Source organism: Ovis canadensis, chromosome 3 (assembly GCF_042477335.2).
Source record: "Ovis canadensis isolate MfBH-ARS-UI-01 breed Bighorn chromosome 3, ARS-UI_OviCan_v2, whole genome shotgun sequence".
Lineage (NCBI taxonomy): Eukaryota > Metazoa > Chordata > Mammalia > Artiodactyla > Bovidae > Ovis > Ovis canadensis.
The window spans coordinates 228,215,753-228,228,976 of NC_091247.1; the positions used below are offsets into that span (position 1 = coordinate 228,215,753).

At 47.1% G+C, this 13,224-nt stretch overlaps 1 protein-coding gene across 4 annotated transcripts in view; it reads left to right on the plus strand.

Moving 5' to 3' along the window:
* PPARA (peroxisome proliferator activated receptor alpha) overlaps positions 1–13,224 on the plus strand; it is a 70,991-nt gene that overhangs the window by 44,247 nt on the left and 13,520 nt on the right. For all 4 annotated transcript variants that reach the window (XM_069586170.1, XM_069586167.1, XM_069586171.1 and 1 more), the window contains 3 exons: positions 5,384–5,544; positions 7,208–7,346; positions 8,487–8,689. In XM_069586170.1, the coding sequence (XP_069442271.1) occupies positions 5,384–5,544; positions 7,208–7,346; positions 8,487–8,689 (503 nt within the window). The remainder of the gene's footprint in view (positions 1–5,383; positions 5,545–7,207; positions 7,347–8,486; positions 8,690–13,224) is intronic.

The window sequence follows — 13,224 nt, forward strand, 5'->3', positions numbered from 1 at the left end:
ATGACTTCTTATTTGTGAATCCGACTTTTCATCCTGTCTCTAACGGCTCCCTTGGTGATATTTCTAAGTTATGTAAATTGCACATACGGGAGGGCCCTCTATAAAACCTGTTCACGGTCAGCTTTACACCTAGGAGACCGGACGGGTGAGACTGTTTGCTCTGCCAGTGTGTATTTCCCGCCCTACCCCCAATTTTTCTTAGCTAGCTTTATTGACATAAAAACGTCACATATCCAAACAGTGACACACACACACGGAGACTTGTGCAGCCATCAGCACAATCAAATGGCAGCCCCGCCACCCGACGTTCACTTGTGCCGCTTTGTAATCCCTCTCCCACCACACCTCCCTCTCCCAGAGTAACCGCCGCTCTGCTTTCTCTCATCAGTCAGATTGTATTTCCTAGAATTTTATATAAATGGAATCATACAGCGTGTTCTGTTTTTAGTCTAACTCCTTTCACTCAGCCAGATTATCTTTAGATTCATCTGCATTGACAGCGTGTATCAACAGTTCATCTTTTAAGATTTCCTGTCTGGGTTTACCATGGTTTGTTTATCCACGTTGTTGATAAACATCCGGTTGTCTCCAGGTCTTGGCTGTTACAGCTGCTGGGAAGGTTCACGTACACATCTCTGTGTGAACAGTGCTTCCACTTCTCTTGGGTAAACAGGAATGGGTCATGTTCTTCTGCTTCTTTGCATGTTTTTTTTTTTTTTTTACAGTTTATTTTTAGATACCATACATTGTGGATTTTGTTGATGATGGATATTTTGTATTTACATAAATATTCTTAAGTCCTGTTCTGGGAGACAGTTAAGTTTTAATGTGCAAAATGTTGATCCTTTCAGGCCCTGTGGTTAAGCTTTGTTAGATGGGACCAGAGCAGTGCTGATGCTAGAGGTAATTTGCCCCACTTCTGAGGCAAAACCCTTTCGAGTGTTTTACCCAGGGTCCTAAGGATTCTGAGATACTCCATACTGTTCCCTCCAAGTATTTGAGGTTGCTCTTGGAGTATCTTTTCTTTATCTTCCTTTTTTTTTTTTTGGCCACACCCCACGGCTTGCCAGATCTTAGTTTTCCCAACCAAAGATTGAACCTGAGCCCTTGGCAGTAAAAGCCTGGGGCCCTAACCACTGGACCACCAGGAAATTCCCTGGAGTATCTTTCCTTTTAGGCTCTCTCAGCTGATGGAGCAGACATATATGTGTACATACATACCCACATATGTACACGTCTGTATTTCTATATACAGCTGTCTGTCTCTATGTTAAGGTAATATAAATTCAAACAAAAGTCTGTACCTCTAATCCACCACCTCATGGACCACTCTAGCCTCTTCTTACCTGTGAGCTCACGCTCCAACAGTATCCACCATCCATACAACATCCATCCATCCATCCACCATCCATCCATCCGTCCGTCCACTATCCATCCATCCACCATCCACCATCCATCCACCATCCATCCATCCATCCGCCAGCCATCCACCATCCATCCATCCATCATCCACCATCCATCCACCATCCATCCATCTGTCCACTATCCATCCATCCACCATCCACCATCCATCCACCATCCATCCATCCATCCGCCAGCCATCCACCATCCATCCACCATCAAGTGAACACTTAGATTTAGTCTTTCATTTCCGGTGTAGTGCCTTCTACTTCTGCTTCACTGACTATGCTGAAGCCTCTGACTGTGTGGATCATAACAAACTCTGGAAAATTCTGGAAGAGATGGGAATACCAGACCACCTTACCTTCCTCCTGAGAAAGCTGCATGCAGATCAGGAAGCAGCAGTTAGAACTGGACATGGAACAACAGACTGGTTCCAGATAGGAAAAAGAGTATGTCAAGGCTGTATATTGTCACCCTGCTTACTTAACTTATATGCGGAGTATATCATGCGAAATGCCGGGCTGGATGAAGCACAAGCTGGAATCAAGACTGCCAGGAGAAATATCAATAATCTCAGATACGCAGATGATACCACCCTTATGGTAGAAAGCAAAGAGGAACTAAAGAGCCTCTTGATGAAAGTGAAAGAGGAGAGTAAAAAAGCTGGCTTAAAACTCAACATTCAAAAAACTAAGAGCATAGCATCTGGTCCCATCACTTCATGGGAAATAGATGGGAAACAATGGAAACAGTGACAGACTTTATTTTCTTGGGCTCCAATATCACTGCAGATGGTGATTGCAGCCATGAAATTAAAACATGCTTGCTCCTTAGAAGAAAAGCTATGACAAAACTAGATAGCATATTTAAAAGTAGAGACATTACTTTGCCTACGTCAAAGTTATGGTTTTCTTCCAGTAGTCATGTACGGATGTGACAGCTGGACGATAAAGAAAGACTGAGCACTGAAGAATGGATGCTTTTGAACTGTGGTGTTGGAGAAGACTCTTGAGAGTCCCTTGGACTGCAGGGAGATCCAACCAGTCCATCCTAAAGGAAATCAGTCCTGACAATTCATTAGAAGGATTGATGCTGAAGCTGAAACTTCAATACTTTGGCCACCCGATTCAAAGAACTGACTCACTGGAAAAGACCCTGATGCTGGGAAAGATTGAAGGCAGGAGAAGAAGGGGATGACAGAGGATGAGATGGTTGGGTGGCATCACCGACTCGATGGACATGAGTTTGGGCAAGCTCTGGGAATTGGCGATGGACACGGGGGCCTGGCGTGCTGCCGTCCATGGGGTCACAAAGATTCGGACACGACCGAGTGATAGACCAGCAAGAGTGGCGACCTCAGAACTGCTCCCCCAGGGCCCTGTGGGAAACCACCTTATCGGCTCAGGACAGTGACCAGGGGCAGTTCCCTTTTCCTCTGGACTCACAGACTCCATGCGTTTCCAAGGTCATGCAGGCGAGCATCTTCATCAGCGTTCCTACAAATGCTTCCCACACTTGTGATATAAGTAAGTAAGTAAAGTCACTCAGTCGTGTCCAACTCTTTGTGCCCCGAGGACTGCAGCCCACCAGGCTCCTCAGTCCGTAGGATTCTCCAAGCGAGAAAGGGTGTATAATTGCATTCTGTGTGCCATCCTGGAGCCCCTGGGCCTCCTCAATTATTTTCGTTTATTTGCACACATTAAAGTTCACTCTGAACGTAAAACTCTGTGGATTTTGACGAATAAATTAGGTCGTGTATTCACCATTACAATTTCTTATGAATAGTTTCACCACCTCGAAAAAGCCACTGTGCTTCACCCATTCAGCCCTGCCTCCCTAACCCCACTCCAGCTGCTGATCTTTTCACCACCGATAGCTCTGCCTTTCCCCAAATGTCAGACATTAAGAGCCGCATATGTAGCCTTTCGGAACTGACCTCACCTATTGAGGGGCCTCTGAGGGGCCTCTTGGCACTAAAGCACTGTCTACAATAGCCAAGACACGGAAACCTCCTAAACGTCCATCGACAGAGGAGTGGATAAAGAAGACATGGTGCATGTGTAGGCTCGACGGAATATCACTCAGCCGTGAAAAAAAAAAGAAGTGACTTTCCATTTTTCTCAGCCATTTGGAGCAACATGGGTGCAACTGGAGATTATCACACTAAGTCGTAAAGAGAGAAACCAACAGCTTATGACATCAGCTGTGTGTGGAATCTAAAACTTAACAAGAAATGAGCACATTTACAAAACAGAGACACACAGAGACAGAGAGCAGACTTGGGGTTCCTGAGGGGGGGAGGGGGAGGGAGGGTCGAGTTGGGAGCTGGAATTAGCAGAGGCAAGCTGGCATATACGGGGTGGAGAAACAACGCGGCCCTACTGTACAGCGCAGGGAGCCGTGTTCAGTATCCTGTGACGAACCGTATGAAACAGAACACGCGTGTGTGGCTGAGTCACTGTTCTGTATGGCAGCAACTAAACACAGCACTAACGCAACGATGCTTCAGAAACACGTTTGAAAAGAATAAAGCTGCTGAAACACTCACATGTAGGTGTTTGTGTGGACACACATTTTCAAATCACTTTTGTCAATACTGGTATTGCCGTTCAGTCGCCAAGTCTGGTCCAACTCTTCACGACCCCATGGACGGCAGCACGCCAGGCCTCCCTGTCCATCGCCAAGTCCCGGAGCTTACTCAAACGCATATCCATCACGTCGGTGATGCCATCCAACCATCTCATCCTCTGTCGTCCCTTTCTCCTGCCTTCAGTCTTTCCCAGCATCAGGGTCTTTTCCAATGAGTCGGCTCTTCGCATCAGGTGGCCAAAGTGTTGGAGCTTCCGCTTCAGCGTCAGTCCTTTTGATGAATATTCAGGGCTGATTTCCTTTAGGATGGACGGTTGGATCTCCTTGCTGTTCAAGGGGCTCTCGAGAGTCTCCTCCAGCACCACGTGTCGACATCCAGCAGTGTAACTCTTTAAGACTGTTTTGCTTCATAGGAAACCGCCAAACTGTCTTTCGAAGTGGCTGCACCATTCTGCTTCCCTAGAATGAGAGCTTCTTTTCCTCCACCTGCTCCCCATCATTTGATGGTGTCAGTTTTTTGGGTTTTAGCCGTTCCGATAGCTGCACAGTGACGTCTCGTTTTAATTCAGGCTCTCAGTGACCGTTGATGGGGAGCATGTTCTCATGTTCTTGCTTGCTATCTGTGTGTCTTCTTCAGCCAGATATCTATTTGGATCCTTCGCCTGTTTTTAATTGAGTTTTTTAGTTTCATTACTGTCGAGTTGTAAGACTCGTTCATGCAGTTTGGATGCAGTTCTATTATTGCGTATGTGTTTTGCAAATCGCTTCTCCCAGTCTGTGGCTTGTCTTTTCATTTTCTTAACAGAGTCTTTTGCAGAGCAGGAGTTTTTAATTTTAAGAAAGCCCAACTTCTTTTTTTCTTGAGTTGTGCTTTTGGGTTGCCCACATGGATTTTTATTGTCTTTCTGGTGCAATTTACTGAGTTAACAAGTATAAAAGGGCTGGAAGGGAGGATGCAAAAAAAAAAAAGCGCAACAAGTTCTGTGTGGGACACTTCAGTCTTTGGCAACGAAGAACAAAGCTGCTGTGAGCATTCGTGTGTATAGGCTGCTTAGGAAGTGGCCTTTTCTATGCGGCCATGATTTGGTCCATTTTGTTTTGATTTTTATGGGTTAAAGCGTATAGTTTTTTTTTTTAGCTGGGGGGTCCCTGGCTAGGGGAGCTTCCAGATGTCCCAGCCCTGGTCGCTGTGGGAGGGCTGGGCCAGGGCTGACACAGGAACGGAGCCCTACCCACCAGCTGACGCCTCCCCAGTGAAAGCCCGGGGCGGTGGGGTGGGGAGAGTTGAGGGTGGGGGGTGGTTAGGCGGGGATCAGATCCTCAGAAAGCTGGTCTGGATGTTGGATGGTGAGAGCGTGGAAGTTCATAAACCCTCCCCTTCTTTTCCTAGACACCCTGTCCCCAGCCTCGAGCCCCTCATCTGCCTCCTACCCCGCGGTCCCTGGCAGCGCCGAGGAGTCGTCCAGCATCGCCCTGAACATCGAGTGTAGGATCTGTGGGGACAAAGCCTCTGGCTACCACTACGGCGTCCACGCGTGTGAGGGCTGCAAGGTACGGGGACCCTAGGTGCGGAGAAAAGTGACCTTTCAGGGACCACGTGTACTTCCCTTCATCTTACACACAAATGTTTGTTGTTAGTAAGAAAGATCTGCTGAAGGGCGTCCCTGGTGGCTCAGTGGTAAAGAATCCGCCTGCAGTGCAGGAGCCGCAGAGACTCGGGCTAAATCCCTGGGTGGGGAAGATCCCCTGGAGAAGGGAGTGGCAACCCACTCCAGTATTGTTGCCTGGAAAATCCCATGGACAAGAAGAGCCTGGCGGGCTACAGTCCATGGGGTGGCACAGAGTCAGACACGACGGAAGTGACTTAGTACAAGCACGTTAAAGCTGTTGATCAGAAACCGACCCCATTAACACGTTCATTTCTCTCTTTGGAAAGCCTGTGGCATATTGCTGGACTGCTCTTTATACGTGATGTAGCAAGTGTGCTGTTTGAAGGAGAATGAACCACGTTAAGGCTGCTCCCTTCACGGGGATGCAAGGTCAGAGGGCTTCCGTGCACCTTCTCTCTCCATCGTCCTCAGAAGGCTGTGGGGGGCAGTGGTCCTCACAAGCATCAGCCCCGTCAGAGCCTACAGCATGTGCCGGCCAATGGCCAGACCCCGGGCCGAGTCCTCCCCGGCCGCTGCGGCACGCCCCAGTGTGTCCTTTGTGCCAGGGGCCCATCCACCCGAACCGCGGGCTCCACGGCGAGTGCCTTGCTCCCCGCAAAGCTGTCTTTCCGCTGGGCCATGATTGAGTCACCTTTGTTTACTTTGGGGTTTTTTTTTTAAGTTGTTTCTCACTGGGTAAAGTTTAAGATGCTTTTATAAAGCAAGAAAGTTATTTACAACCAGCTGCTGCTGCTAAGTCGCTTCAGTCGTGTCCGACTCTGTGCAAGCCCATAGACAGCAGCCCACCAGGCTCCCCCGTCCCTGGGATTCCCCAGGCAAGAACACTGGAGTGGGCTGCCATTTCCTTCTCCAATGCGTGAAAGTGAAAAGTGAAAGTGAAGTCGCTCAATCGTGTCGGACTCCTAGCAACCCCATGGACTGCAGCCCACCAGGCTCCTCCATCCGTGGGATTTTCCAGGCAAGAGTACTGGAGTGGGTTGCCATTGCCTTCTCCATTTATAACCAGCTAGCTTCCCTTTATTATATAATCTTTATCTTTTAGAGAGTTTATGTTCTCCCACAAAAAATGCTTAGAACATTTTCATCACCCAAATGGACCTGCTCTCTAAGAAGAGAAAGTCACATTTGTAGAAATCTTAGCTGGGTGGAGTCACTCTTTGGGAGATTGTGTGTCTTCCCAGGTGAGGATGTATTAGTATTACTTTGAATTTTGCCTCATTTTCTTACTTTTCGATGTAAACCTGCTTCAATTATATTAGACTTTTTTTAAAAATAAACTTTATTTATTTATTTGCCTGGGCTGTGCTGCACATGGGATCTAGTTCCCCAGCCAGGGATCAGACCTGTGCCCCCTGCACTGGGAGGGCAGTCTTAACCACGGGGCCACCAGGGAAGTGCCGACATCAGACTTTTTAGATGAACCGTTTCTCTGCATTCAGTTCATCTTAAAAGAGACAATAAGTGAACAAGAAGAAGCGTGAATAAAGGAGGACATTGATTCATCAGTGGTCCTATTCTTTAACCAACCGTGTGTTGATCCACAGGGCTTCTTTAGGAGAACGATTCGGCTGAAGCTGGTGTATGACAGATGCGACCGGAGCTGCAAGATCCAGAAAAAGAACCGGAATAAGTGCCAGTACTGTCGCTTCCACAAGTGCCTTTCCGTTGGGATGTCCCATAACGGTAGGTAAGGTTGGCTCTCGAATTTTACCCACCCATGGCTCCATCTGGGCATCCCCGGTGGCTCAGAGGTTAAAGCGTCTGCAGTGTGGGAGACGTGGGTTCGATCCCTGGGTCGGGAAGATCCCCTGGAGAAGGAAATGGCAACCCACTCCAGTATTCTTGCCTGGAGAATCCCATGGACGGAAGAGCCTGGTGGGCTACTGTCCATGGGGTCGCAAAGAGTCGGACACGACTGAGCGACTTCACTTTCACTTTCACTTTTCATGCCTCCATCTGCCTCCCTTGTGGGCTCAGAACGTGCTGTACTTTGAATGAATGTGCTGCAGCATTTAATATTTAGGTCATTTTGTAACACGAGAGCCTAAAAAGGAAGTCTCAAAGCGCAGAAATCCAGTAGAGCCCTTGGAATTATGGTTAGAAACTCCAAATGGTGAAACTTGGATATAAGATTTTGCAACCAATTGGAAATCACAGTGATAATGTTCAGATCATATATATGAAGTGTGTGCCATTTCAAACATTTCACCATATTATAAGCTTAATTATATTCAGTCATACTCTTATTTTAATTATTACTATTATTTTTGGCCAAGCCATGTGTTATGTAGGATCCTTTCCCAACCAGGGATCAAACCCACGCCCCCTGCATTGGAAGTGTGGAGTCCTAACCACTGGGCCGCCAGGGAAGGCCCCCTACTTTTATTTTAAAACATGCCAATTACTACATGAAAGGAAGTTTAAAATAATGTCCATAAGAGTTGCGTGTCTACCTTCTGAGAAAGAAAAAGGTAATAGTTAACTCCTTCTAAGGCTCACTTTCATCTCAATTGAAAGGGTCAATTATATACTTAATAACATGAAGTGACCTTGAGCCAGTCCTGTTGATGAAGTGAGTAATGGTGCTAATTTTTACTTTAACCTTTTGGTTTTAAAAGTCTAGGATATATGGGGTGTGAGTAGTATGCTCACCACTCCACAGGGAGAAAGCTGAGTTGCGAAGTGTGTTCTAACTTCCTGCTAATGTTCGCCCACAGTTTGACCCATAGTGTGAACTTTCCCTGCAGCTGTTAGTCATCACTCCCCATTATGCCCTTCGTTTCTCTGTTTTCCATGATTCCGTGTCTCCCCTCCGACCCCCAGCGATTCGTTTTGGACGAATGCCAAGATCTGAAAAAGCAAAATTGAAGGCAGAAATCCTTACGTGTGAACATGACCTAGAAGATTCCGAAACCGCAGATCTCAAGTCTCTGGCCAAGAGGATTTATGAGGCCTACTTGAAGAACTTCAACATGAACAAGGTCAAGGCCCGGGTCATCCTTGCCGGGAAGACCAACAACAATCCGGTGGGTGGCTCTGCTCTGTTTGTTACGGTCTGACAGGCTCCCTGGGCAACCCGTCAGCTAGAGTCGTAGCAGAGGGTGGAGGAGGTATGTTCTGAATGTTGAGAAAATATTTATCCCCAAGGCCAACGACAGACAATGCAATGGAAACATTTTCGTTCAGAGACTATGAAACTCAGCCTGACAGCAATTCCCATCCATTTGATCCACCTCAAAGCTCCCAGCAACCAAGTTAGTATAATGACTGTGTAATTAATGTGCCCAAAACCTCTGTTTAATAGTTTACCAGATTCTAGAGCTGTATCAGTGATTTTTTTAAAAATCTCAGAAAATGAAACCATTCCCTTCTGACTCAAAATGTGCCCTTATATCCTTGCTCCTAAAAAAATACTCTCTCCTCTCCAGTGTGCCCCCTTCCTGCCCACCCCTCATCTTCTTTTTCTCTGGTGAGAAGCAAATGACATCTCCGGGCTTAGAAGGGGCCCTTTAGTTGTCAGTAACTGTACTTTCACTGTCTTTTGGACAGTTCTGGGCCTTCTTGGGAGCAACTGAGAATGCCCTTGTGGGACACCTGCCTGCCCAGCCTAGCGCCACCCGGCCCCAACCCGGTCCCCACCCGGTCCCCACCCCACAGCGAGCCCAGCCTCTGTCTCCGTTACAGGACTGATCTCAGAGTGGCCTTCAGAGCGGGGCATGGCCCGAGGTTGGCAAATCAGGACGTTCTGCCTCTTCCCTATGAGCGTGGTGCAACAGGTTTAATTTGTACTAATGAGTAGCTTGAAGCCATCCCTATTGGGAATTACAAGCTGGAACTTTTAGTCACAGGAAAATAAAGGATTCACAAGCTGCTTACTTTCATGAAGACACCCACCGTCTTTTCTACTGAGTCTTTTCATTCTTTGTTGATTTCTCCAGTGAAATAGGCTGAGGTGCTTTAGAAGGGTTTGAGTGAACTCTCGTTAAGTTGGTAAAGCTGCACCCATGCTGGGCCAGCACAGACTCAATCCTTCCCACATCACGGGGGTGAAAGCAAAGTAACCTTTCACCTTTGAATTTCTACCCTGGAAATGATTGGTATAGCCTCAAGTTGTTGTTCAGTTGCTAAATCATGTCCGGCTCTTTGCGACCCCATGGACTGCAGCACACCAGGCTTCCCTGTCCTTCACCATCTCCCAGAGTTTGCTCACTCATGTCCATTGAGTCGGTGACACCATCCAACCATCTCATCCTCTGTCGTCCCCTTCTCCTCTTGCCTTTGATCTTTCCCAGCATCAGGGTCTTTGCCAGTGAGTCAGCTCTTCCCATCAGGTGGCCAAAGTATTATAACTTCAGCCTCAGCATCAAGTCCTTCCAGTGAATAGTCAGGGTTGATTTCCTTTCGGATTGACTGGTTTGATCTTGTAGTCCAAATTTTTTATCTCTTTGAATCTTTTGATATGTTGCTGAGATCTTCTACTTCTCCCTTGGGTTTCCAGAATGTAAAGCAAACTTAAAAGTCATCTTTAGTCTGAGCCAAGCACTATTCTTTAATACTAACTTGGTTTCCGCAGAGTATCTTTCCCGTATCCCACTGAGGTCCATGCACTCCGAGGAGGAGCCCGTCACCCAAGGCCAGTGGGAACCTGGACAGTTGAGGACTGTCACACAGTGACTTGGGGAGAGGAATCTGTGTTTCGGCCTTAAGGAAATAAATAGTAGACAAGTAGTCTAGGATTAGGTCTCACTGGATGGGAAAAATGGAGTGCAGGATATGGCTAAGGGTCCGTTGCTTGCTTCTGCACCCACCTCCAAACTGCAGCATCATGGGTACCAGTTTGAAAGGGAGTGTCCAGGGAACAGTGACTGCCTTTGATGACCCTGTTTGCTCCCAGGTGGGCTCACTTCCCGCCCCATGCCCCGCATACATGGAGACGTGGTCCTTCCCCTGTCTCCCTGGCCTGCCCAGGGCACGCCAGAGCTTGGAGCATCCAGCTCGGGGCCACAGTCTCTGCTACTCCATCTGTGCTCAGACAGAGGCAGAGCTGCCCAGGCATGGTGGATCTTGGACTGACACCCCCTCCCACCACACCCTGGGGTCTGTCCTGCTGTGCTACGTTGAAATATTATACCTATAAGTTCAGTTGTCAGTAGGCTGAAAAACATACTGTTTTATATTGAGAAATGTGTAGTAAAACCTCATCAAGAGCTTATTAGATAATGTCATCCAAAGCAATTCTACCAAATAACTCACAATTAAATTTCTCCTAAAAGATGGTGCTGCCTAAGTTTTCACAGAAAATGCTCTTTGAATGTGTTTCAGAAATGAACTCTTATAAGGAATATCATTAACACTCTTAGAACACTTCAGGTGGCCAAAAAAAAAAAAAAGTATCCATGAGGGGAGCCTTCTGGACTTGGCCCAGAGTGATCTGGGGGGGAGCTACCCAGGGGGCACTAGTGGGAGCCACCCGCCCGTTCGGGAGACCTAACAAGACAAGGGCTTGACCCCTGGGTCAGGAAGGTCTCCTGGAGGAGGGCATGGCAACCTGCTCCAGGATTCTAGCCTGGAGAATTCCTTGGACAGAGGAGCCTGGCAGGGTACAGTCCATGGGATCGCGAAGAGTCGGACATGACTGAAGGGACTTAGCATGCACGCACGCACAGTTCTGAGGTGAAAGTGGGCAGCTTTCTGCCTCGTACTGTTTAAACATTTTATGATGTGCTTCATCGATTTGAAACGGCCACTTGTAACATCAGATATATTCATATTCAAGCTTGAGTAGAAAGGCACATTCCAAAGGTAAATGAAAGCTTCCAGGACTTCTAAAATAGCCTAACGGAGAATGTTTCTCAATAAAGTCTGGCAAACTGTCAAGGGTCTTGCTCTACAACTTCTCTTCGGCTGTAATAAACATGATTTTAAGCGTTTGCACTTGTTTTGAATCCAAATGGTTTCTAATTTTGCCTGTTAATGAGGCCTGCCTTCTAAAACCCAACTGATAATTTTATAAAAATGAAATACTCGTTACAAAGTCTTCACCTGTGAGAGAATGTTTCACGTAAACTAGTCCAGGGCTGGCGTCCTGGGTGTGTGTCCTGCCACACACCGCCCCCGCTTAGCGGGCCCTGCGCTGGTGTTTCATGCTCTCCGTCACCGTCTTGAAAGCCTTAATCGCTTCTGAGTAAGTGACTGGCATGTTGCACTGGGCCCTGAAAATTATGTAGCCAGTCTGTGCTAGTCCTGTGGAATGTCCTACCAATAATAATAGGCATTCTGCAGTCAAACAGTTCTTTTTTTTTTCTTAATAAATTTTTTAGCAGGTGATTTCTATTTTAAAAAATATTTATTTGGCTGCATCAGGTCTTAGTTGAGATGTGAGATCTTTCGCTGTGGGTAACAGACTCTCTAGTTTGGGCTCAGTGGCGTGGGATGTGGGATCTTAGTTTCCTGACCAGGGATTGAACTGGCGTCCCTTGCATTGCAAGGCCTTAACCATTGGACCACCAGGGAAGTCCCTAACCCCATTCTTAAAAGATAGACGGTGTACGCTCATTATGTTAAAGACGCTGGCAAGACCTAACTTCATTTAGCTCAGTGTTTTTCCAGTTGTTGTTTTTTTTAACAACAAAACTCATCTTTTAAAAAATTCATTGAACATTTTTATTTCTGCTGAATGTGCTTTTAAAAAGTCAGTGATCTGCATAAAGTCAAGGTGGACTTATATTGTATTTTCTGCAGTTGAGGAAACACTGCCAGGTATTCTTTGAAAATATTTTTCTAGTCCACTTTAAATCTGAGCTCTAAACTTCAGAGAAACTGCCCCCAAACTTTCCTCCCCAAAATGGTCAACCTGGCCTGCTTGTAAAGTCTTTGGGAAAAGATAATTTTAGTCTTTCTCCATCAAACCTGAGATTGCTAGAAATTTGGCTTTAAGTTTTGTATTCAGGATGTTTGCAGCCCTTCACAGATAATTTAAAAAATACTTCCTTGCCTCAGATGCGAAATCAGATCTTTTTTTTTTTTTTTTTTTGGTCCAAGATTATCTTGCGAATTCTAATTCTGTTTAGACATTTCAAAGAGTGCGTCAGATTACCCCGGCACCTCCGCCTCTGTGCCAGGTACACCCCACAGGTGCCCTGCAGGTGGCTCATCCCGATGCTCGTGAGCCCAGAAAGGGCACACGTCATGCCGTGGGGCCCGGAGGCTCTGTCAGTGATGTGATCTGCCCACTTGCAGAGTGGTTCTTAAAATCACTGGGCTGCTCGTCCACTCAGCGTTTGTCCAGCGGGGACTGAACATAACGCCTCAGCCTGCTTCATCGCCGGCCTATGGAAGAGTCAGCGAGCTCCCCCGCAGGCTGCCGTTTCTCCTGTCCACAGAAAGATCTGGCTGCATTTCAGCTGCAGGGTTTATCTGTGCCCGTTTTCCCGAGCCCCACCAGATACACCATCTCTTCTGCGCACACTGGCTCCGAATCCACGGCCCACCATCTCGTCTGTCCTCCACTGTGCTAGTCGCTGTCGTGTCCGACTCTTTGTAACCCCTTGGACTGTAGCCA